The sequence below is a fragment of the Pleurodeles waltl genome, chromosome 8, assembly GCF_031143425.1.
Source record: "Pleurodeles waltl isolate 20211129_DDA chromosome 8, aPleWal1.hap1.20221129, whole genome shotgun sequence".
Classification (NCBI taxonomy): Eukaryota; Metazoa; Chordata; class Amphibia; order Caudata; family Salamandridae; genus Pleurodeles; species Pleurodeles waltl.
Genome location: NC_090447.1, coordinates 1,310,288,938 through 1,310,315,605, shown reverse-complemented (window position 1 = coordinate 1,310,315,605; position 26,668 = coordinate 1,310,288,938). Strand labels below are relative to the sequence as shown.

The window sequence follows — 26,668 nt, the reverse complement described above, 5'->3', positions numbered from 1 at the left end:
TAGTGATAGGGTAGGCGGCTCTAGGTAACCAGAACTCTCATAGAGGTAGTTGTGGAGAGCAGCTAAGACTTATCCAGGAGGGTGTAAAGCAGTTGCAAAAAACACACAGGTCAGTCAGCGAAGTACACAGAGGAAAGAACCACACAGGTATTAAAAAATATGTAAGTAAAGGCATAAAATAACATGGGCCCCTATGGGGGGGACAAACTATGGGCCTGATTACAACTTTGGAGGAGGTGTTAATCCGTCCCAAATGTGACGGATATACTACCAGCCATATTACGAGTTCCATAGGATATAATGGACTCGTAATACGGCTGGTGGTATATCCGTCACTTTACCGTCACTTTTGGGACGGATTAACACCTCCTCCAAAGTTGTAATCAGGCCCCATATACTAAAAATATGGAATGCGAAAACCACACCCAACCTACACTATTGCCCAAGGACCCTTAGGACTGGGGAAGTATTAATACCCCAAAGGTAAGTAGGTAGGATTCCCCAGGCGCCCGTGTGCAGAGTAGAAATCTCTGGTTAGTGTCCATAGGATAACATGGGGAAGTTGTGGTTGGAGTTTTTGTGTTTAAGGACCCTTCCTAGAGGACCCAGAAGAAACCGGTTCGGCCAAGGAAGGTTGGATAGTGCCCCCACCCATGGATATCCAAAACAGTGGAGTATCTACACCAGGGAGCTGAGGGTGCATAGGGATGAAGTTGTGTCAGTGCCTCCCACTGAAGTCAATGGGGGCCTTGGTTGTCCAGCTGCTGTCATGACCAATGTTCCCTCTAATTTTTTCCACTGTGTGCGGCAGTGTAAGATCTTTGTGCGCTGCAGCCAAGGATATGTGCGCCAAGAAATTGACAATTCACGCAAGCGCCTCTCCATTGCTTTGTTTTACCACTAAAGCAAAAAAGGGATATTTGTATAAACATTGCTCCGTATAATAGGCCATTAAGTTAGTATTGTGACCTGATTGCACACCCCAAGGACATGACCTGTTATGTGCCACCTACACCCCAGTTAGAGAAAACAGAAATCAGGAGGTTGAACCATTGTGAAACTTTAATGAATACTCTCAGAGTGCTGCAGGGGGCCATGCACATCAAATAAAGGACGTTGTACAATTAGTTAACATTTACAATTTGATGAACACACTACTGATGAATGCCATGAAGCCCCTGCCTAGAGACAGGATGAGAAATGTTCTTACCCAACCCACACATGGACTGTAGGAGAAGCCGCATCAAAGTTTAGACAAGTCAGGTGCCAACATTAGATGTCTTACATGTTTGTTTTTCTCGCCGGTCCTTGCCATTCTTACAATGCTGATAAACTCGTTCTAAGTCACCTTTCCCATTTGAGAGGTAGGCCTTTGTCCTGATGAGCATATCTAGGTGACTCTCTTCAAGTCTGTTTCTTAATTTGGACTTGATTGAGTTCCTGAGGCTGAATCCTCATTCGCAGTCTGCACTTGAAGCCTGGAAAGTTGCACAAACATCAATAAGCTGAGATACAACACTCTACTGTGCAGCATTCCGCAGAGTGAAATTCACCGTGTCTTGAAAGGTCCTAAACAATCTGCTTTTTATATGTTCTGCCACCACATATTTATAATCTCAGTATTGCTGAACAACATCATCAGGGGTGTCACAATCACCCAGGACCAAGACCTTCTCATACTTTTCAACAAGTCTTTGTACATTCTCAGTCCCAAAATGTGATTGTGTTATTACTGCATGGAAATCAAAGCTTGTCCATTCCTTCAGCTCATCTTCTGGGAACCTTCTTTCCATGTGCTCACAAAGGAGTTTAATGAAAGATAACGTCGGTTCACTATCATATTCTCTGTCCTCTCTGTACAAAGCCATCAGATCTCTTACTGTGTTGCTCCAAAAGACAGTGTTGCCCAAGTACTATCCCTTTATTTGGCCAATTTTTGCTCTTGCATACTGTACAGCTTCAACAGTGGTCAAAGAACTTTTTTGAAACATCTTGCACAAAGATGCAAGTTCACCCAGAATGTCGTTCAGTGCTGCAAAGGAAATATGGTAGTTTGAGTCAGATAGTTTTTTGTAGCAATATTTAGCAATTGGGTCATTCTCCTCAACTCTTTCATGATCAAAGTATTTGAGAGCAACCTCATAATTACGCAAGAGTGCACCAACAGCAAAATGCCTTGAAAGCCACCGCACTTCATTGAGTGGCCGAAAGGAGACCGCTTCACATTCAGTGACTAAAGCAATTTCGTCCAGCTTGGACTTCTTTACAGGTGAGTGGGAGAACACATTGTAGACCGTCCTCAGTAATGTTTCCATTTCCCTGATCATCTGCACTTTTTTTCCAGGCATCATCAACTCCCAAATACTCTCTGTGCGCAACACAGTGCTGCTCAACTAGATGGGGAATGGATTGTTTGAGGCGGGTAGCAACACCATTGTTCTTTCCCAGCATCTGATGTAAACATGACCATTTTCATAAGGTCCAGTTTATTGGCAGAGTCTTTTACAGCTATAGTGATAGCCTCCGCATTGCATGTACTTAGAGTTACAATTCCCCCAAACACTGTTTTGTGCTCTGTTGATGTTACAGATCGGAATTTGAAGTAGAGGATCAGCATTTTTGTAACTGAAATATCTGTGCTCTCATCAATTATCAATGTGTGATACCGAGCACTGCAAAGTTCTGCCATGAAGTCAGAGCGTATCACGCTGTTGATGGCCTCCAAAAACTCAAAGGCATAGTTCTTGCTCCTCCAGCTGTCTGGTATCTTCACATACAATGCAACGTGGTCATGGATGTCTTGAACAGATAACATTGACGTGTTCATTTTGACTGCTAGCAACACATTGTTGATGAGAATCTTTATCTCCTCAGGCATGGATCTATGCCGTTCAACCACTTCTAGTCTGTTTGCTCTGTCACTGGCAGTTTCCGTCAGCATGGTGCGCACTCCAAAACCCAGCCTGGCAGCAGCACTTTTATTTCTTAGGGTCACCAAAGCAGATTCGTGAACTTTGCTAAATAGATAGCGTTTCAAGTAGTCCAGCTCCCATCCATCACTCCATTTCTTCCCAGTAGAAAAGTCCCCTGCAATCTTTGCTTCTGCACATACTTTGCACATCAAGCCTACTTCTAGATTGTATAGAAATATCTCTCCCAGTTGTACGCAAACCTTGCTCCGTGACTTCTGTGTCTCAGTCTCCACAATTTCTTTCAGACATTCTTCTTTGAACACAAGACAGCATTTCTTCCTTTGTGGCAAAGCACTGCTCTCTGCTGAAGTCACAGCTTTGCGCTTGAACATTTTGGTGGCAATCAGTCTGAACCTGCAAAAAAACAAAAATCAAAAAAGAGGAGCATTATTTAAAGTTAAGAACATTATTTAAAGTTGGTTCTTAGGCTATTGAATGCAATCTACCAGACAAGTCTGAGCTATCTCTTGGAAAATGTAGCAATTAATTACCTTGGCCTTTCTATTTGTTCTCACACCTGCCTGTAGATGTAACAAAAAAAAAAAGGGCTGACCAATGTTATGTTATAATGTACTAGGTGCATCACAAGTGAAATCAACCAAATAACTACCTTGTCTTTCTGCTTCTACTCAAATGTCCCTGCAACAGAAGAAAAGGTGATTAAAGTAGGTTGTCATATTCCACTGTACTAGGTGCACCACAATGAAAATCTGCTAGATTACTACCTTGTCTTTCTGCTTCTACTCACATATGCCTGTTCAAATGTCTGTGTAGCAGGGTCTAAGATGCCTGTAAAAGAAGAAAACATGATTAAAGCACCTGATCGTTTCAATGTCTCTGATGCACCATAAGGAAAATTAGCAAATAATAACCTTCTCTTTCTGCTGCTACTCCAGTCTGCCCGTCCTCATCTATGAACAGTACTGTCTGAGATGCCTGCAACAAAAGAAAAGATGGTTAACAGTTAGTTACAGCATGTTGTCATATTATAATGTGCCAGGTGACCCAGATGGGGTACCGACCAAATAATTACCTGGTCCTTATGCTTCTAGGCATGTCGGTCCATTCAAATCAATAACGTGCTCAGTCCGGCAAACCTGTATTAGAAGCAAAGGTGTGGATCATGAATGTGATTTATCTAGAGACCCTTAATCCCACCTGGAACGTCTATAGAATTACCTGGGCTTCCTTGGTACTCATGCCTGCCCTTTCAAATCCAAATGTAGACCATCTGTAATTGGGAAGAAGATATTTAGCATGGGTTATAGGAGTTACAAAAACATTATGCATGACCGTTCCAAAGCAATTGAATAGTTACCTGGGGTTTCAGTTTAGCTGAACTCCTGTTCCATATTATCATCCGTTTACAAACCTATGTCATGCGTTAGACCTTTGGTGGTGCAGCCTTTACAGGCCTCAAGTTATCTGCTCACCCACTCGCCATGACTAATCGGATTTTATAAGCATTTTTGTGCCATTTTTTTCAGCCCCCCCAACCAGAAAATGCCCCATTTACATATATTATGTCTGGCGCAGACATAATGTAGTGCAAGGGGTTACAAAGTGACACAATGCATGTATTGCACCACATTGTAAATTTGGGGCAACGATTTTGGCCTCGTTGGGCCACCTTATCGTAAAAGAAATATCTAAAAAAGGATAATACATACAAGGTTGTGGGTACAGAGGGCACCAAATTATATGTTGCCTGGGGCTCCAAAAAGCCTTAAGGTGGCACTGAGGGAGTAGTTGGGATAAGCAGTCCTGGAGCATGACGGGGGCATGCAGAGGGTGCAAAAATAGTTTTGGACATGCCATGAATGGCATGACAGATAGGACAGGCCAAGGGGATCCGTGAGTTGAGGGAGGTGTCCTGCGGGATGTCTGGAGTATGCTAAGGACAGCCGAGGATGGTGGGAGGGGTCAGAATGTGCTTGAGATGGTCAAGGTTGCTGAAGGCACATAGGAATGTCGAATAGGGCTGATAGAAGCATGGGACATTCGGGTGCCAAGGGGTAAGGAGGGGGCTTGGCACCTCCAATGGTGGTGTTTGAAGGGCACTCTAGACAGATGAGGGTGTCTGGGGTTCAGAGAGGCCTTTGCGGATGAGCAAAATGAAACAAGATGGAGTCCAAGTTGGCAGTGGGTGAGTGAGCGGTAAATATAGTGGATGTAAGGGTACTCAGTTGGGATAGGGTCTGGAGAGTGTCAAAAGGTTTTTCTTGGAACTTGCCAACGAGGACTTTGGTCTGGTAAGTTACAGGAAGTCATTAGGTGCTGGAGCCGAACTATGCATAGGTCGGGCTCATCTGGGTCGGTGGCTCTGACTGTTTTCTTCATCACAGCTGGGTATAAACTCTTTTGTGTGCGGCTGTGAATGGCAGATTAGACCCCACAATACCAAACATTCCTAATTCCTTGCCGTGCCTCCTGTGACCCGTGTGTCCTGGTAAAGCAGACCACAGCCTCGTGCAAACAGGGCCCCCTTTCAGTGGTCCAGCTTTAATCCCTTTAAGAAGGGCACGGTGATAGAGTAGTGGTACCTAACCAGAATCTGATAAATCCAAAATTTGCATCCTGGAAGAGCATTCAGTCCCTGTTTATGGTCAGATTTTGCCTGCATTCAGAGTACCAATTCACACAGTTTGGACTGGTCCAAGCGTGAGGGGTATTGGCCATAGACTGCTTACCATATCTACTCCCTCTGCCGAGGGGATGGAGCATAACAAAGAAAATGGCAGCTGGTTGTGTTTCACACAGGGAGGAAAACCTACAGTGGACTAAAAAAATGTATTTAACAGTTTAAGATAGCGCTCAATAAGTATGTGGGTGTTTTAACCTGATGACTCTTACACTACTGCTACTGGCTAGTGGCTCTTTGTTTGACGCAGTTTGAATAGCTAGGTTGTCTGGAGTTTTGGAATAACTGTAAAGAGGGTTCTGTTCTCAAGTCAGCTCATAGAGCATTTCTGAACACAGAACCTGTGACAGAAAAAGACTGTTACTAAGCGCAAGTTGTCTTGAATCTCAGCTTTACGGCAGAAGAGCATTTTCGTTTACAAGCCCTAATTTTGCACTAGAAACAGAGAGAAATGAGATATGGTAGGATGATGATGTAATGCTTTGTAAATTATGCACCGCCAGTTTAAATGTAATTTTTGCCTCAACTGCAAGGAAGTGACATGGCTAAAAAGTGCGCGCATGGGAAAGAGGACTGCGCGGTGGGGGAAGGAAGGGTGCGCGTGCACCTGACAGGGAACGTTGTACACTATACTCTTTAGCACTGAACAAGTCTACCCAGTGTGATGTTTACAGAATGGCCATAGTAGTGTTGTGTACAGTGTATCATTGTTTTTCTCTCCATCATGGCCAATAAGTTGATTCTAAATATGGAAGGTATGTTCAAACTTTCAACAATATCCTATGTGCAAAGATAGCCACGTGCTGCTATGTGTATTTGATTTTAATAGTGCAAGCATATGCCTTTCAAGTTTAGGTGGCAGCATTTTTTCTTCTTTTCTTTATCTTCCATACGCTTGTTGATTCAGTATGCCTGCTTTATTGTGCATGGGTAAATGGTTAAATGCAAGAATGAGTCAGTGGGTGGATAAATATATGTATGATTTGAAGAATGGGTGCAGGCATGTTGAATTATTGTTACTGAAGAGGTACTTTCAGTGATAAACCAGACCTATGGGCACTTTCAATGCTTCTTTCTTTTCTCACCCTTCCAGCTCTTATACTATTGTTTCTCTAATGTGGTTAAACAGATTAGCTAGTTAGTAGCCATCTAAAATCCCTGTTTGCTCTTTGAATATTTTGAATATATGATTTATACCTATTAACAACTCGCATAATTTTCCAAGGTGCCGATGTCCGGTGGTGTTAGCGATCATTATGGTACTCGGCCAATGGGCAGTTTTAGCTACAGCATCTGGGATTGACGGTTACCCTGCAGCATCACTCAAAATGTGTGTTTGAAGGTGGTCATGGTACAACTTCTGATGCAATTTTGTTCTGCAATACTGCAATGAGGTATTCTTTGGACATATTATGTTCAATGTTTACTATGTGGACGGTAATCTCAAAGTAATGCTTCTTAATTTTTTTGAATACTGTTCATATAAGAAAAACAACCGCCATTTTGAGTTTCAACACTGTCTGCTGTCAGGTTTGTTTGACCCAACTATAGCCATTCTGATTTATAAGCACCAATTTGGATAAGTAGGCATGGTAAATACTTAAAAATATATTTTGAATTTTGCTATAGAGACAGAAAACACCAAAATAAACTTGTGTGAAAAAAGTTGTTTAGGCCTAACTTCTTGGGGAGGGGTGGGTGTGGATTGTAGCAGAGATGATGTGTGTCTGAAAGTGTATGACAAAGGAGCCTGACTCCACCATCTCCCGTACTCATCTGTATCGGTGTCTCTCTCTCTTAGATTTGATACCTACATGCTACCTCGTCTATGAAAATGCATTTCTATCCATCAGTCAGATATCCAAATTTTCAACTAGGCAGGTCACTCCCCGCTCCGCCGCCCAGCGCCATCCTCACCGTTCTCCTCTTTGTCTTTCCCCTGCCACTGCGTCCCCTGCGGCCCGTCCCGCTTCCACCCTCCTTTTCTCACCGTTCTCCTCTTTGTCTTTCCCCTGCCGCTGCGTCCCCTGTGGCCCCTCCCGCCTCCCCCCTCCTTTTCTCACCGTTCTCCTCTTTGTCTTTCCCCTTCCGCTGCGTCCCCTGCGGCCCCTCCCACCTTCCCCCTCCTTTTCTCACCGTTCTCCTCTTTGTCTTCCCCTGCCGCTGCGTCCACTGCGGCCCCTTCCGCCTCCCCCCTCCTTTTCTCACCGTTCTCCTCTTTGTCTTTCACCTGCCGCTGCGTCACCTGCGGTCCCTCCCACCTCCCCCTACTTTTCTCACTGTTCTCCTCTTTGTCTTTCCCCTGCCGCTGCGGCCCCTCCCGCCTCCCCCTCCTTTTCTCACCGTTCTCCTCTTTATCTTTCCCCTGCCGCTGCATCCCCTGCGGCCCCACCCCCTAGCCCTCTCATTGGACAGGCCCCCCCGGCCTCCCAGCAGCCACTCCCACCCTCCCCTCCTCTTATGGCAGCCGCGTCGCGGCCGCACCGCTGAAGCGCCGAAGGCGTGCCAAAGGCAAGCCCGTCTGCGCCTGGAACGCCCAGACACACCTACTCCGCCCTCACCATCCACTCTCTCAACCCAGGCCCCTGTCCCACATGCACCACATCTAGCCCCACACACACTCATGGCCCCTTCACCTGCTACACCTGCCACTTCTCCTGCCCGTCATCCCTCACACCACACACCAACCATAGCGACCCCACCTTCAACAAACACAACACCCCCAACACAAGAATCACCCACCCTGCCCCTACCAACCAACCCCGCAGCACACCAGCCCACAACAAAACACACCCCGCAACAACACCCCCATGCACCACACCAACGCCACCCACCACAACCACCTGAACTGCCTGCTCCTCAACATCCTCTCCCTTCACAAACATGCCATAGAACTCTGGGACCTCATCACTTCACACTCACCTGATATCACCTTCCTCACGGAAACCTAGACCAACCCCTCCTCAGAACCCGACATAGCCATAGCCACCCCCAAGGGACACAAACTCCAACAAAGAGACCACCTCAACAGGTCAGGCGGGGGCATCGCCATCCTACACAGAGACACCATCAAAGTCACCACCAGCTCCCAAGACACTATCGGCAACACTGAACACTTGCACTTCCTCATCCACATCAACAACAACTCCACCCTCAGAGGTACACTAATCTACAGACCACCCGGACCACGTCCCGCCTTCTGCGACACCATCGCCGACAGCATCAGCCCGTACACCCTCACCTCCACAGACTACATCACCCTTGGTGATTTCAACTTTCACCTAGAAAATCCACACGCCCACAACACTACCTCCCTCATAGACAACCTCAACAACCTCGAACTCAAACAACTGGTCACCGCACCCACCCACTCAGCAGGACACACGCTGGACGCAATCTTAACCTCAAGCGAACACATAGCCTACACCCACACCACCGAACTCCTCTGGACTGACCACCGCTGCGTCCACTTCTTCTTCACCAAACTCCCCACACACTACCATCAACACACCACACACTACCGCATGTGGGACAAGATCCCCACAGAACGACTAAACTCCCAACTGGCCCACAACCCCCACACCAACGACCCCAACGCAGGAGCACACAACCTCTCCAAATGGATCACTACCTGCGCAGACACACTAGCACCCCTCAGAAAACACATCACCACCCACAACATCAAGAATGCCCCATGGTTCACCCCAGAACTCCAAGCGCAAATGCCACCAAGCTGAGAAAATATGGAGACTAGAACCCTCCTCAACCAACTTCTCCACCCTCAAAACCACCATTCGCACCCGTCACCAACTCATACGCACCGCCAAAAGAGATCACTAAAAAACACGCCTTGACAACAACTCCCAAAACAGCAAAGAACTCTTCACCATCATCAATGAACTTGCCAAACCCAAAGCCAACAACATAGACCCCACACACACACACAGCCCCTATGTGACGCCCTTTCCAACCACTTCCTCCACAAAATCCTGGACATCCACAACAGCTTCACATCACACACACCCACCACACATACCCCTCAGTCACCCAACTCAACCCCCACCCAAGACCCCCCCACCACACTATCCACATGGACCCCTACCACACACGAAGAAACCGAAAAAACCATGAACTCCATCCACTCCGGTTCCCCCTCCGACCCCTGTCCACACCGCATCTACAACAAAGCTAGCCCTATCATCGCCCCCATACTCTACAACATAATCAACTCCTCTTTCCACTCCGCCACCTACCCAGACCCCTGGAAGCACGCGGAAATCACCGCTCTCCTAAAAAAAAAAAAAAGCCGACCCGGAGATCCTCTCCAACTACCGCCCCATCTCCCTCCTCCCTTTCCCCACCAAGATTGCAGAGAAATTAGTCAACATCCGCCTATCCCACTTCCTCGAAGCAACCAACACCCTTGACCCCTCACAGTCTGGGTTCCGCAAGAACCACAGCACAGAAACCGCCCTCAACGCATGCACTGACGACATCAGGACCAAAGTCGACAAAGGCGAGACCGTCGCACTCATCCTCCTAGACCTCTCCGCAGCTTTTGACACTGTCTGCCACCACACACTCCGCACACACCTCCACAATATAGGAATCCGCCACAAAGCCTTAGACTGGCTCACCTCATTCCTCACCCACCGAACCCAGAGAGTCCGCCTTCCACCCTTCCACTCCAACACTACCAAGATCACCTGCGGAGTCCCCCAAGGGTCCTCCCTCAGCCCCACACTCTTCAACATCTACATGATCCCCCTAGCCAACATTCTACGAGCACACAGAATCACTATCCTCTCCTATGCAGAAGACACCCAACTCATCCTCTCCCTCACCCGCAACCCCACCAACGCCAAAACCAACCTACACGCCACTCTCCTAGACACCGCCAACTGGATGACCACTAACCACATCAAGCTCAACTCAAACAAAACCGAAATCATCCTCTTCGGCCCCAACTAAACCACATGGGACGACTCCTGGTGGCCCACCGCCCTAGGTCCTGCACCCACCCCCGCAACCCACGCACGCAACCTCGGCATCATCCTCGACCCGTCCCTCTCCATGACACAGCAAATCAATGCTCTAACCCAGTGTTTCCCAAACTGTGGTCCGCGGACCCCCAGGGGTCCGTGACACATTCCCAGGGGGTCCGCAGGCCTGGAATGACAGAAAGATACTTCTCCAGCTGGGGCCTGACAGTAACAGATGCGTGTTTTTATTTGTGCAGCAGTTGTAAAAGGACTTCAAAGTTCCTTGTACAACGAGCAACTTTCAGGTGAAAATAAAAGCGTCAAGATAACCTTGGTGATTAATGTACCTGCTGGAGAGAGATGGGAGTTTTGTCTAGTGACAGTTTCTAAGGTAGGCAGATGGTTAATGTGCCTGATGCAGAGAATGTGTATCATGCAAAGAAAATTACTTTATGTGCATAGCACAGTGGGTTACTGCTTCTGTCACAGAGATTATTTTGTTATTGTGCAGTTCATAAGTTACAATCGTATTCTAGCACAGTGTGCTATGAATTGCCATCAAAGAGTTGTATGCAAACTGCATGGCACAAATTAGAAAGTTTCTTTTTTTCTCTGCCTTTCATTATCCTTATGTTGCTAAAAAAAAAAAAAATTGCTTGCGTACAAACACATTCTTATTAAAGCCCACGCTAACCACTGTGTTATGTTCTGAATACTGAGTTTGTGCTTCTCCAGACCAAGCAATCTTAGAAAAGGCCTACCATTGTGAATGACATGTGAATTCTACACCTTGTAGTCAATGGAAAAGTGCTCCAAAACCCTACACTGGTATGCGAGGTGCTATAAAACAAATGAATTACATGAGACAGATAGGCTATCGAAACTTGAGAGGTCCTTATGGTTTTACTTCCTTTCCCCACCACATATTTATGTGAAAAAGCTTTCTCAGATCTTATATACCTAAAAAACATAAAAACCGAAATCGCTTGGCAAATGTAGAATCCGACTTGAGGAGTCAGTAAATAAAACCAAATAATGAAAAGTTAGTCACCAAGATGCAGCAGCAAACTTCTCATTCAATTGTTTTGATTTCTGCATAAGTTTTCAATATAACATAATTATATCATTAGTAATTCGAGTATTTGCTTGGTGTGTACTTGTTTGTGTATTTTTTGTCAATTACTGTTTTAATGTTTGAAATTTTAATTGTACACATTGTTTGAGGGTCCCCGGCTTCCAGTAGTGATTCAATGGGGTTCCTCAGGAGTCAAAAGGTTGGGAAACACTGCTCTAACCTCCTCCTGCTTCCACACACTCCGCACTCTAAAAAAATCCTTCAAATGGTTCCCCCCAGAAACCAGAAAGACAGTCACCCACGCACTCATCAGCAGCAGACTGGACTACGGCAACGCCCTCTACGCTGGCACCACACTCAAACTCAAACGCAAACTCCAAAGAATCCAGAACACAGCCACGCGCCTCGTCCTTGGCCTCCCCCGCCACGAACGAATCTCACCACACCTCAAATCCCTTCACTTGCTCCCCGTAGACAAGAGAATCACATTCAAGATCCTCATCCACGCACACAAATCCCTCCACAACACCGGCCCAACCTACCTCAATGAAAGGGTAAACTTCCACACTCCCACACGCAACCTCCGATCAGCTGACCTTGCCCTAGCCACAGTCCCCCGCATCCAGCACACCACCACAGGAGGCAGGTCTTTCTCCTACCTCGCCCCCAAAACCTGGAACTCTCTCCCAACCAACCTTCGCAAAACCAAAGACCTACTGGTCTTCAGAAAGAACCTCAAGACTTGGCTGTTCGACCAGTGACCCTCCCTACCCCCCTCTCTGACAGTCACTCCCCCCCCACCCCAGCGCCTTGAGACCCTCACGGGTGAGTAGCGCGCTCTACAAATTTCTTTGATTGATTGATTGATTGAACTATCGCTCTGCCCTTCTTTACATTCTTCCATTCATCCATCCATCCATCCATGCAGCCAGCCAGCAAAGAATACACTATACTGCTCCCTTTGATCAGCAGCAGGGCCAGAGCTAGCCTACAGCTTTAATTGTGGAAGAAGAAACGCTGGGAGCAGAACATGTGGTTTTCAGTTCATCAAGAGTCTTTATTATAGTGTTGCTTCTTTTGTAGATCTGGCTCGCGATTGTATTCTGGGCTCTTTTTACTCGTCTTAAAGCAACACACACCGAGAGAGATAATCAATACGTAATTCACCCAAACTGAATACCCTAAATCGGTTTAGGGCCATAATTAACCCCTTTTTGTTGGGATTAGCGCACTGAACCGTTTATTTAGGTCAAACAAAGACACAGTCTTTGAGTGGCCAGGCTGCGGCTAACAATGGCAGCAGACATTAATCAATTAGCAGCAGGGTCCAGCTACTTCACCCTTGAGTTAAACAATCCCAGGACCGCATCAATGGAGGCTGCGAGAAACGTACAGTAGGGATTTCAGGGCAACATGTCTTACCTCGCTTCTTCCTACTTCGCTACTTCCAGAACTCCATGAGCCACCTTGTCCTGCCGCGAAGAGAGTGACCGTGATTTCGCGCTGTTTGTTTTTAAAGTGCAGTGCTTACGTACGGTTTCACTCTCCCCGCGTTATGCAGGAAGTGACATGGATAAAAAGTGTGCGCATTGGAAAGAGGACTGCGCGGTGGGGGAAGGAAGGGTGCGCGCATGCCCGCACCTTACAGGGAACGTTGGTCGTGACCTGTGGACCAGGGACCTGAGGGTGCATAGGGATGAAGTTGTGTCAGAACCTCCCACTGAAGTCAATGGGGACCTCGGTTGTCCAGCTGCTGTTGTGACCCTTGGACCAGGTCAGTGGAACCCAGGCAAGGATTCCAGGGGAAGAGGACCTAAGGAGAGAGGGGACAGAGTCCAAACCACCCAGTGGAGCCCAGGCGGTGCAGGAGGGATATGCCCACCCTTCTAGGTGTTGCTTCCAAAAGGACAATGCATGAAGAAGGGCAGCTGTGGAGTCCAGGTAATGCAGGAGGATCCCAGGAGTCATCCATGAGCTGTCCCCCTCCGGTCGTCAGATTTCAGAGGGGGGTCAGTGGTCAGCAGGACCACCAACACGCCATGGCAAATGCAATACGCACTGTTCAAAGTTTGCAGGAGTTTGTGGGACCAACAAGGTCCAGGGGACCAAACCTTGGCAGGTAGGTTAGGGCCATTCCTAAGCAGACAGTAGAGCCAGAAGGAATCATTGGAACCCCCCAGCAGGACCCTCTGGCAGCAGGCTACCTTAGGGGTGACTTACAGGGTCAGAGTACAGTGACTATGATATAAGGCAACCCTTATATCTTAAGTGAAAAGTGCATGCACCTTCTCATGCAGGCTGCAATAGCAGGCCTGCAGTCACAGTTTGCATGGGCCCCCAGGGGTGGCACAATACATGCTGCAGCGAATGGGAGACCCTGGTGTACCAATGCCCTGGCTACCTAGGTACCATATACTAGGTACTTACATGGGTGCACCAGAATGTCAATTGTGGGGTGTAAAAGTTACATTACAACTAAATTTAGGGGAGAGAGCACTGACACTGGGGTCCTTGTTAGCAGGATCCCAGTGTACTACAGTGTAAACATACTGACACCAGGCAAAAAGTGGGGGTAACTATGCCAGAAAGATGCTACTTTCATACAATACTGTTTTAGATTAATGCATTCAGGGTTGAGTTTGCTCTTTTGGGGGGGATTGTGATCAACTTGATTTGATTCTTTGATTCATGCACAGGTTGTATTACCTGCAACATAGCATTATTTGCGTTTTTTTTCCAGTAGAGAGGTTACAGGATGTGTTATTGTCGTAGTACAACTGAGTAGTTACCAGCCAAGACGTCAGTTGTTCGCTGCTTTTGTAAGCAAAACTGTAATTTCCTATTCTAGGACTGAAAATATAGATTCTACAGTGCTTCATTTGTGCTGGTGAGGGGACAAGCACTCACTTTGGAACTGTAGACTTTTATTTCATCGGACCCTGACCCAGACCAAAAGAGAGATAACATGCATTGGCAAAACCAATAGATCTCACTTTTCAATTCAGTTACCCAACCTTTTGGCTTAACCTTTTGCCAATACTTTTGTATGTTGATAAAATGAAAAAATTGCTTATTTGCCAATCGTGGAACATCATCATCAAAAAGAAAAAGAAAAGTTGACAGAGCATAATAACATGTACACTCACATGCATCATTACAGATGTACACCCACGTATATGTCATACCGTGGCAGGCAATTTTTAATTGCATTTAATGTACCATTCCAAAATGGTAGCAGGCTCGGTGTTGGAGGGTGGACCATGCCCTCCCGATATAGCCCTGTGGCCCGCCTAAGGTCTATTCACAAGCAGAAAAGCATCTTTTTAGGTTGATCCTAGTCAGCGCTTGCGCTGTTGCTTATCCACCTTTTGTATATGCTTTGTGGGATTGAACTCCATCCATTGTGGATGTCAGTCTTCAATTGGGTTTCTTTTGGTAAGATATTTGTTTGGTTTTGGGCTTTCTTGTAAGGAGGATTGGGCTTGTTTTAGCCTTTGATCGACATGTAAGCATTTGTAATTTTGTTTCCTTCCATATTTTGTTTGACATGTCATTGTTTAATGTTTCTTTATAATAGACACAGGAGAGCAGACGCCGGGACTCAAACCATGTTCCCCAGTTCCTAAGTCAGCAGCTCTGTATGTAACGCCACATCTTCTCTATTGAGGACTCAAGGAGTGTGCATTTGTTATTGCACTGTGTTCCTCGTGAATGTCTCTCCCCGAGTGTTGCTTTCTATTACCTGCCCATTCCACTTCCATCCCCTTAAAAAAAGCTGGTGCGCGCTGACCAACAACCTTGCATTTCACATCCTAAACTCAGTTCCGAATGCAACTATTTCTGTCAGGCTGAGACGCTGCTCTCCGAGACAGGGCGGGGCTGAGAGAGAGAGCTCTCCCTGATGAGCCTATTCTCTTCGGGGCATAAAGAGTGAGGAGCCGCTGCATGATATTCTGTGGGATAGTGGTCTCCAGCCTGCTTCTTTAGTTGCTTGCCCTCCTGTCGCTATTGCTTGCCCCCTCTCGTCGCCCTACCTTAGTCGTTTCTTGGCCATTGCCTTTCTTGCCTCCTCCCACTCCCACCGTAGTTGATTGAGGCAGAAAAGAAAGCACTGGCAGTGGTCTAGCACTTTGTAACTACGTATAAATCAGTTGCAATTTCTGTGCAAAGAATATGCTGCTCAGCCCAAACCCAGCTGGATCAGTGTCTCGTGTAAGAAAGAAGGCTGTGCACATCATGGTGATACCTTACCTGTTCATCATCACACGTACCCATGCCCCCAGTCCACCACCTCAGGCCTGCTTCTCTGCTGTGTGAGCGCTGCACGGCATGGAACCTTGGTCATTGACTCATTGTTGTGTGCTTTCCAGTCCTGTGTTTATTTTTAATGGGGCGCACAGTAGCTTCGTTTATTATTTGTTCCTAGGCCATGTTATGGCTGGCTGCTCAGAGGAGTAAACCAAACAGGTCAGACTTATACCAAATCATTCCTGTGTAAATTGTGAAAAAGTGAAAAGCACTAATATTCAGATAAGATTTCAAAACAAATCCTAAATTTCAAATGTCAGCACCAGTGCCTTTACCGTGATGTCACTAAAGAAAAGAGATACAATCATGGGCTGGTGAACACACTACAGTTAGACTGCAACCATAAACGTACTGCCTGCTCACCTGAACAGCACACGACGCAACACCTTAAATACACTTTCTGTTCACAATGGCACTTTACACTGTACACAAGTGAAGCCTCTGAAGTGACATCAGACAGACGTTTCAGCAGAATGTGTGGGTCGAAGGAAAACATTACTTGCCTGTAATAATCTGTTTGCATTTTGCGCCGTAGATTTACATGCTGTGCACATTTCTGCCTCTAGTGTTGTGCTAGACACGCTACAAGTTGTTTTTCTTTAAAGAAGTATTTGTGGTTGTGAGCTGAATCGTGATTCTCTCCCTTAAAGCTACAATGCACTAGGGCTAAGATTCCACCTCTCATTGTGTGTTTCTCCCTTGTTAAACTTGGAAACACAATCCACACAAATACATTCCACACCATGCCACATAATTTCAGTCAGCATAATTTCACTCAACGCCACACACTTCAATGCCATACAATCAGCTCTACACATTTCCATTCCACAGCACATAATTCAACAACAAACCACATAATTCAACTCAGCAACACAATTACACAACACACCACATAAATCCAAACCACATCACAGAATTTCACATCATGCCACAAATTTCTACAGCACGCCACATATACTCCACTACATACCACTCTCCAACACCAAATACCATTCCATATAATTACACTCCACTCCATACACACAATCCCACTCCACATAATTCCAGTACACTCAATACCACATAATAATTATCCACATAATTCCTCTATGCACCATGGCACATAGTTCCACTACACAAACACACCACACCACACAATTCCACAACTAACAATTCCAATCCAGCCACACAATTCCACTTCACTCTACATACGTCCACTCCACTCCAAACCATAACACATGGGGAAAAGACATTGTCATTTTCAACACCAATAGCTCTACCGCTCACAAATGCGAGAACTATTGCATTGCAAATGCTTGTTTTCTTTTGCTGCTGAAAAAAATCCCACATGCCTGCAGGCTCACAATCAAAGCCTAATTGTGCAATTTTCATCTATAACACTAGTGGCTTTGGATATTTTAAGTGCCTGGGGACAGGAGTAACATCACTGAGAATCGCATCTATTACTATGCATGTGCAAGCAGAAGGTGTACCCGACACACCCCACTATATTATGGCCACAAGTTCCTCTCACACAGTAATTAAGAGATGAAAACAGTTACATGGCAGAAGCAGTGTGAAGGATTCTGCTATTGCAAGAAAAGTAAGTGAAAAATTGCATACAATCATGATTTACGTTTGAGTAGTGGTTTGTTGTATTTTCTTTCTGCTTTGACATTACTCCTAAATTATGGCCAGGGCCAAAGGAATTATGCGGTTGGATGGACTAAATTATGTAATAAGAAAAAGTAAATTACTTGGTGTAACGTGGGACATTTTGTAATAGTATTACTTAATTATTTTTATATTTTTACACATTAACACTGTTTTGGCAAATGTTACACCTTGTTAATACTACTTTAACACCAAAATACTGTAATAGTGTAAGATTGCACGCTTTTTGATATGGTTATCCCCCACATTTTGCCTGGTTTCTGATGTGGCTTTGACTGTTAGTGCATTGGGTCCCTGCAAATCAGGTCCCTAGTGCCAGGTGACTCCCTAAAACTGCACAGTTGTTTTGCACAATTGGCAAACTCTTTAGTTACCACTGTAAGTTCCTAGTAAATGGTACCTCTGGTACCTAGGGCCTGGGGTACTAAGGAAGATCTCTGAGTGCTGTAACACCAATTGTGTCACCTTCAGGGACCCATCACCACACTCACACAAGTGCTGCCATTGTAGTGTGTTGGTGCAGGCTAAATTGAAAACACAGCCTGTGTGCCAGGCCCCCTATCACTGTATGTATCAGGTGTAAGTCACCCCTAAGGCCGGGTGCATCCAGGCACATATGAGGGTATATATGCATGAGCAGATACACCCCTGATATGTCTCTGTTGATTCTAAGATATAGCAAGTGCACATAGAGGCCATTTCAAATGCATGTGCTGGACACTGGTCATTACGAGTTCCCCAGCTACATGATGGCTTCTCTGAATTCTGGGATGATTGGTATCAAACATCTCAGAGTACTAAACCCTCACTGACCCCAGTGATACATTTGTTAAAGAATGCACAAAAAGGGCACCTTAAGGTGCCCCCTAAAAACCTACCAGCTACTAGTGTGCTGACTGACTGGTCCTGACCCAATTCAGCCACCACAGATGTGTTTTCACCCCCCCCCCTCACCCTCCCCTCCCCTGGCAACAAGGTGAGAGCCAGTGCTCTTGAGGGCATGAGACAAAGGCCTTCTCTGGGCAGAGGTGTGACCTCCTCTCCCATGCAGGATGGACATTCCAAGGCGAGGAGCTTCAACGGTTTTGCCGCCTTTGTAATGTGACCCAGTTCTCTCCAGATGGTGGAGATGACCAACCCGCCTGTTCTGACCCCCCCCCTTTTGGCGGCAGCAAAGGTGGGAAAATTAGTTAAATAAGGAGGCCTGCCCACTTCATGCCAGTCCCACCCCTAAGGTGGACGAGCTGAAGTGGACACTACTTTTTAAATTCCTACATCTTGTTTAGAAGGAATCAGGCCACTAGGGTTAGGGTTATGCCCACTTCCCAGCAGAAGTAGTCATCAGAAGGGTGTGCTCACCCTAAATGTGGCCAGCCCATTGGCTATCTGCTGGCGGTCCCTGTAATACCCCTAAATTGAGTGTTTAGGTGGCACCCCTGAATCCTAGAACTCAGATTCCGACAACCTAAAAAGACCCATACAAAGAAGGGTTGCACCAGCAGAAACGGAAAAGAAGAAGCAGGTGACCTACAACCAGCCCCTCCAGCCTGCCTACTGACCTCAAGGGATCCTGCACAAAAAGGCAACTCATCCAATCGTCAATAAAAACTCAATTCTTCCATGGGCATCAGACTTTCCCTGAAACAAGAAACTTCAAAGAAAAGACTGCAGCTGCTTTAGCACCGGAAACCCAACACCAGAAGTGACCACTGCATCTGATGTCCACGACCCGAGGTGAAGCCAACCGAAAGTGTCAATGTGGGACCACAGTTGCAAAGAGACCGAGTCCAGTGCAGTCTCCCTCATCTTAGACTCTCCTGAGATGCCTGCAGCCTATGCATACAGGCCCCCTCTCCCACAGACTTGCAGAGAGAGAAAATCCGACATCTCCGGCCACCACTACACGCTTGACCCCTGACCCCAGCTAAAGTGGGTCACCAGTGCCAACAACATCCCCAGCTCCTAAGAGCTTGAGTCCACCCTGGGTCCATCCCTGCTGGATTCTCCCACGACGACTGCAGCCTCAACACACACGACCCCCTGACTGAGAGGGCTCCCGGACGTGAAGATACCCCTGCATCCCTCACCCCTGGGCACAGTAGAATAGTACCAAAGGTGCGCCTACATCCCCAAGCACCTCAAGTCTATTACCTACCTGTTTGTTGCCCCTGACTGACTTCCCAGCCAGACCCTGCAGCCTGTTTGTCACAGTGTCAAAGTCCCATGGAAACCATTGGGCACCCGACGCCTTACTGCATCTGTACACCAGGCTGCCCCAGTGCCACCCGATGTGACCTGTTGATGTAGTTCTGATCAGTGCCAAGTACTTTACCTTAACTCCCTGAGACTGGCTTTGTAAGTCACTGTTAACTCCGTGTTTACTGAACATTGTTTTCCTCCATAAGCTAGCACTGAGAGAACTCTGAAAATTGCAGTGTCTATTTTTTAAACTGCAAAGTATTTATGCTCAAAAGTCTACTCACCTGATTACAAAGTTCTTGGGTTTGAAACATATATAAAAGAATTATTATTTTTCTAAATAGGTCTCGGATTTATTCTTTGCCTCTTTGAGTACAACAAATGCTTACCACTTCCCTCTGATAAGCCTACCTGCTCGCCCACACTACCACAAATAGAGCAATAGTCCAATCTACTTTTGCTTCTGCAGTACCAATTGGTGATCCACTGGATTCTCTGCACAGTGTACTTCATTTTAGTGCACTATATAAAAAGCCAGCTTTCTACATTGTTGGAACAGTGGTGGAGTCTGCAACGTTGCATTTGCTGATACCACTTGGTCAATAAGAGACTACACAAATAAATCAAAAAATTGCCTTTAGTTAAATTGCGTTTTTGAATTGAGTAGTTTTCCAAATTCTTCAAAATACTGTTTGGGGCCTGATTAGACCCCTGTAACATAACAGTAAATGTTTTTTAAAACTTACTTTAGTTAGGACTGCAAAAACCTGTGTTAGGATTTTTTGTCCCCAACTCAAAAAGGCTTTTGTAAAATAATGAGTACCTCAGGTTGTGGAGCCCATCGCCACCCCTTACCTTCAACTTTCCCCATAAGCAGTTAAGTGACCTCTGTAAAGGGTATAAAATCAAAACAGGCTCAAACCCTACCAGTGCAAGGCTCCAGGAGCTACTGCCAAAGCATGAGCAGGCCCATCCTGCAGCTGAGGCCACTGACCTTGTAGAGCAAGGCAGTGCAAGTGAGGGAAAACTGGACCCTCTACCACTTATAAGAGTGGAACCTGTACCACAAGTGTCTAGGACACATCCCCCTAGAGAGGAGGACCCAGGTTCCTCAAGGTCCAGAGAGAATCTCTGAAGAGGAGATGCCTTCATAGAGATTAGCTGGGAAATGTGCCCTGGAAGACAGAATCCTAGCAATAGAAAAAGAGATAAGAGAAATGGGTTTAGCACCCATGGATGGTGGCAGCAATTTTATAACTAGTGACAGAGTAGAGCACTATGACCCTAAAATCCCTAAAGGGATTGTCCCCACATATGAGGAAGGTGGTGATATCAGTAAATTGTTCACAGCCTATGAGAGGGCCTGTGTAGCCAGAAACATACTAAACAGCATTGGGGGCTCCCCTCTGTGGAAAGTGTTCTCATGAAAGTGCAGGGATAGACTCCTGGCACTGAATGAGGCAGATACAAGGCCCTATGACTTAATGAAGGCTACCCTGGTTGAGGGCTTTGGGCTTACTCCTGAGGAGTACAGGATCACATTCATGGAGACGCGAAAAACCCAGAGTCAGTCCTGAGTTGATTTTGTAGACTTCTCAGTGACGACACTAAGTGGCTGGTTAAAAGTTAACAATGTGCATGATTATGAAGGTCTTTACAATTTAGTGATGAATTGTGTGAGTAATTGTTGAGTAATTGTGAGTAATTATGTGCCAGCAAGCTACATCAATACCTGGCAGACTTTGGTCCACTTTCTCCTCCAGAATTGGGGAAGGAGACAGACTACTGGGTCAATACAAGGGTGACCAAAACTTCCACTGGTGGGGAGACCACAAAAAGAAGGGCCAACAAGCTCCCTCCCCAAGGGAAAGAGGCTAACAGAAACAAGGACAAAAGGAAGAGCCTTCTATAGGCCCCCAAAAACCTCCACAGGAGGGTGGGCCCCGAGACTCTTCCGAACCCAAGGGTATGTACCAGGGTAAAAACTGGGATCCCAGAAAGGCTTGGTGCCTTAACTGCAAAACCAATGGACAATAAACTGAAAATTTTAACTGTCCTAATAAAAAGAATGCCTTTAGTGTACCTACAGTAAACGCAGTGGTAAGTCTCCAGATTGGATTCCAAGTAGGCCCTGACCATGTCCGTGAGCCTAATGAGACAACTTTAGTCTCAGAGGGTGGGGTGGATGTAGCTGCCCTGGCTGTCTGGTCCAGTAATCTGGAGAGATACAGGCAACAGTCTCATATAAATGGGATTCAAGTTGAAGCACTGAGAGACACTGATGCCAGTGTCACCATGGTTACTGAGCAACTGGTGTCTTCAGAACAGTATCTGACTGGTGAGACATACACAATCCTCAACACTGATAATCAGGCTAAGGTGCACCCATGGCAATGGTATCCTTAGAATGGGGAGGATTCACTGGCCAGAAGAAAGCAGTGGTACCTCCTGCTTTCCCAGTGCAATGTCTGCTCGGAAATGATCTGGAGTTCTCAGCATGGGCTGAGGTACAAAGAAAAACCCTTGCAGTTATGCTGGGTACCCCTAAGTGGATCTGTGTAAAACCATGAGCACAAAGCAAGGCCCATGGTGAAAAAGTAGGAATCTGGAATAATGGCCCAACCTACCAAGAGGAAAGGCAAAGTGCCTTGGAAGGCAGCTTCTAATCAGACAACAGGAAAGGTCTTCTCTCCTCAGGGATAAGACTTGACCGCCCCAGAAGGAACTTAGCCTCAGAAGATTGGGTCTTACAAGGCAGAGCTCCTTGGACTTGGGGGCCCTCTAAAGAGGATCTGTGCAAGCTGCTGATCAGGAATACGGAGATATCAGTGACTCCCACAGGACCTATTAGGAGGAGGGACTCCTATTCACTGAGGCCAGAGTCCACAAACCTCGTGCCACTAAGAGAGTGGTAGTGCCTCAGCAGTTTAGAGAGTTTCTTCTCACTTTGGCTCATGATATCACCCTAAATGGCCATCTCGGTCAGGCAAAAACATGAAGTAGGTTGGTAGGTTGGTAAACTACTTTTACTGTCCACGCATGTCTCAAGAGGTGAAGGAGTTTTGTAGCTCCTGTGCCATCGGTCAAGCCAGTGGCAAGATAGGTGGCCACCCAAAGGCCCCTTAATTCCACTCCATTGGTTGGGGTTCCTTTTGAAAGGGTAGGGATTGACATTGTCAGTCCCCTTGACCCTCCAATAGCATCATGGAACACATTTATACTGGTTGTAGTGGATCACACAACAAGGTACCCTGAAGCAATTCCCCTGAAGACTACTACTGACCCTGCAGTAGCTAGCATCCTCATTAGTGTATTCACCAGACTGGTCTTTCCAAAAGAGGTGGTGTCAGACAAAGGTACCAACTTCATGTCTGGGTACCTAAAACACGTGGGCAGAGTACGGTGTGACCTTTAAGTTCACTCCCCCTTATCACCCTCAAACCAATTACCTTGTTGAAAGATTCAACAAGACACTGAAAGGCATGATTAGTGGACTCCCTGAAAAACTCAGAAGGAGATGGGATGTCTTACTTTCATGCCTGCTTTTTTTTTTTTTTACAGAGAAGTGCCAAAGAAAGAAGACTATTTTTCCCCCTTTGAGCTTCTGTTTGGGCATCCTGTAAGAGGACTCATTTATCTTGTGAAAGAGGGTTATGAGAGACCTCTCAGAGCCTAAGCAAGACACTGTGGATTGTGTGCTTGACCTTTGTTCCAGTGTGGCTGAGTTCATGGAAAACGCTTCAGAAAATCTTGAGGCCAGCCAACATCTCCCGAGCTCTGGTACGACCAAAATACTGCACTGGTGGAGTCACAACCAGAGCAGAAGGTATGGGTATTGAAGCCTGTGGCTCCTAGGGGGCCCTCAAGGACAAATGGAGTGGCGCCCACCCCATACTAGAAAGAAAAGAGGAAGTTACCTATCTGGTGGACTTTGGCTCTTGCAGGAGCCCATAAAGGATTATCCATGTATACCACCTGAAACCCTATCATGAGAGAGCTGAGATGACCATGCTCGTGGTCACTGGTGAGGGTCAGGAAGCAGAGAGTGAACCTCTCCCTGATCTCCTCTCTAGCAATCCAAAAGATGGCTCAGTAGAGGAAGTGGTCTTTTCGGACACCTTCACTGGCCAACAGCAGGCTGGCTGTAAGTAAGTCTTAACAGCAGTATGCTGAGCTCTTTTCCTTGACTCCTGGTCAGACTCCCTGGTGCACACATGATGTGGATACATGGGACATCTTGCCAGTCAAGAATAAACTTTACAGACAGTCTGACCATGTCAAAGAGAGCATCAAAGCTGAGGTCAGCAAGATGCTGGATTTGGGAGGCATTGAACTCTCTGAAAGCCCCTGGGCCAGTCTAGTGGTTTGAGTTTCCAAGCCTCATCCCCAGGGTGGAAAGAAAGAAATGAGGTTTACGTGGAATATAGAGGTCTCAATGCTGTGACAAAAACCGATGCTCACCCCATTTCTAGGGGTGATGAGCTAATTGACAGGTTAGGGGCAGCCAAATATCGCAGTACTTTTGATCTCATATCAGGGTACTGGCGGATAGGTCTGACCCCCTAAGCAAAAGAAAAATATGCATTCTCCACTCCTGATGGGCATTATCAGTTCACTGTTGTGTGATTTGGACTAAATAATGCCCCTTCCACCTCCCAAAGGTTGGTGAACAAAGTCCTGTCTGTGTTAGAAGACTTTAGTGCAGCATATTTAGATGATATTGATGTCTTTAGCTCTACCTGACAGGATCACCTGCTCCACCTGGGGACGGTTCTTGAGGATCTGAAAAAGTCAGGCCTCACTATCAAGGTAAGCAAGGGCCAGATAGGGCAGGGCCAGGTTGTATACTTTGGCCACCCTGTAGGTGAAGGCCACGTTCAACCACTGCAAGCCAAGATCAAGACAATTCTGGACTGGGTAGCCCCAACAACTGAGACCCAAGTCAAGGCATTCCTTGGCTTGACTGAGTATTACAGGAGGTTTGGGAAGGGGTATGGCTCCATTGTGAAGCCTCTCACAGAGCTTTTCCTCCAAGAAAATGCCAAAAAAGAAAACTGGACAGTGAGCTGTGAAAAGGTCTTTGACACCCTGAAAGAAGCAATGTGCTCAGCACCTGTTCTCAAAGCTCCGGATTATACCAATCAGTTCATTGTACAGACAAATGCCTCTGAACCTGGGATAGGAGCAGTGCTGTCCGAAATCAATGATAATGGGCATGACCAACCTGTTGCTTTCATTAGCGGCATGTTACTCTCCAAAGTTCAGCATTGGAGTGCCATTGAGAGGGAAGCTTTTGCTGTGGTTTGGTCCATGAAGTTGTTGAGGCCATACTTGTTTGGCTCTCTCTTCCTTGTTCAAACTAACCACAGGCCTCTCAGATGGCTTATGCAGATGAAAGGTAAAAATCCCAAACTGTTAAGGTGGTCCATCTCCCTACAGGAAATGTATTTCACAGTGGAACATAGACCTGGGACTGACCATGCCAATGCAGATGGCCTTTCCAGGTTCTTCCACTTAGAAGACTTTCTAGGGGAAGGTTAGTTTCATTCTCTTGGGAGGGAGTCATGTAGGAAAGCGCCCTTTTTGACATGGTGAGCTCCCGCTTTTCAGCCTGGTTTCTGATGTGGCTTTGACTATTAGTGCACTCGGTCCCTGCTAATCAGATCCCCCAGTGCTGGATCTCTTTCCCCAAAATTGCATAGTTGTTTTGCACAATTGGCAATCTTTTTAGTTATCACTGTAAGTCCATAGTAAATGGTACCCCTGGTACCTCGGGCCTAGGGTACTGAGGAAGGTCTCTGAAGGCTACAGCACCAATTGTGCCACCCTCTGGGACCCCTCACCAAACTCACACAAGTGCTGCCATTGCAGGCTGCGTGTGTTTGTGCAGGCTAAATTGAAAACACAACCTGGCACACACCCCTGTGTAAGATGCCCCGCTGTAACAAGCGGTGTCCCATTGGAGCACTACTTCAATGACTCCAATTGGGTCGTATTACACTCTTGTCTTGGTTCCCATAAAGTTCAACTTGATTTTATGCATCACCAGTAGTCAAATGTGATTTCAATGATGATTTAATGAACATAAGGTGAAAATAACATTTGTTCCACTTAAAAATTCAAACCACTGTATTGTGGAAAAAATCATTCCAATCCCGATGCATTTCAGGCCATTGCCCTTCGTCAGGGGAATAACCTATAAAAGAATGTGTAATGCATATATCTCAGGAGATGGAGTACGTAAATGTATAATGAACAGTCTTAGTGATTCTGCATGCCTGTCCGTGCCCAATTAATGAATTTGTGCCTGTATCAAACATGATAGTGAAATGAAGTGTCATGCCATGCCAGTAAATGATGTTTAAACCTAGGCGGATTTTCAGTGTAAACATCTTATATTAATGCCATGAGATTTAGGCCCAAACCAATCGAGTTTACGTGACTCATTGTGTCATGCCGATGATAACGAACAAGAAATTCACACGGGTAATCAAAGTAAACATGCTTCATGAATGCCACAGATTCGTGTCCAGACAAATAGTTGGTTTTGTAAAACAAGCCATGCACAACTGATTGCTAGGATGAATGTTATAACTCATGCCGGTCAATATGGATGTGTCGGGAGTTGTGTACTCGAACAAAACAAGTGTCAGTTCGATCTGGATATAGAAAATGAGGTGACCCCCAAGTACAGGCGGTACTTACACTATAACAAAACTTAAAGTTGTGTGTTGAAAAGTTAAAACGCTAATGACGGCCTACTTACCGGTGTATTGTCTCACAATAGTGTGTAAAATCCTCTCACCATACCAAACGCCATGTTCTGTGAGCACTATGA

General features: G+C 46.2%; 1 protein-coding gene across 2 annotated transcripts; it reads right to left on the bottom strand.

Moving 5' to 3' along the window:
- Positions 1–1,044: 1,044 nt before the first annotated feature.
- On the bottom strand, positions 1,045–26,668 carry LOC138248595 (uncharacterized). Of its 2 annotated transcripts, none has more exons than XM_069202299.1 (8): positions 26,597–26,668; positions 4,152–4,203; positions 4,006–4,069; positions 3,845–3,908; positions 3,698–3,761; positions 3,583–3,611; positions 3,464–3,493; positions 1,045–3,326 (listed from the first exon to the last, which is right to left on the bottom strand). In XM_069202299.1, the coding sequence occupies exon 8, from the start codon at positions 3,302–3,304 to the stop codon at positions 2,390–2,392; it is 915 nt and encodes a 304-aa protein (XP_069058400.1). In that variant the 5' UTR covers positions 3,305–3,326; positions 3,464–3,493; positions 3,583–3,611; positions 3,698–3,761; positions 3,845–3,908; positions 4,006–4,069; positions 4,152–4,203; positions 26,597–26,668; the 3' UTR covers positions 1,045–2,389. The 2 variants fall into 2 exon arrangements, with proteins under 2 accessions (XP_069058400.1, XP_069058401.1); XM_069202300.1 differs by having other exon boundaries at positions 3,721–3,761.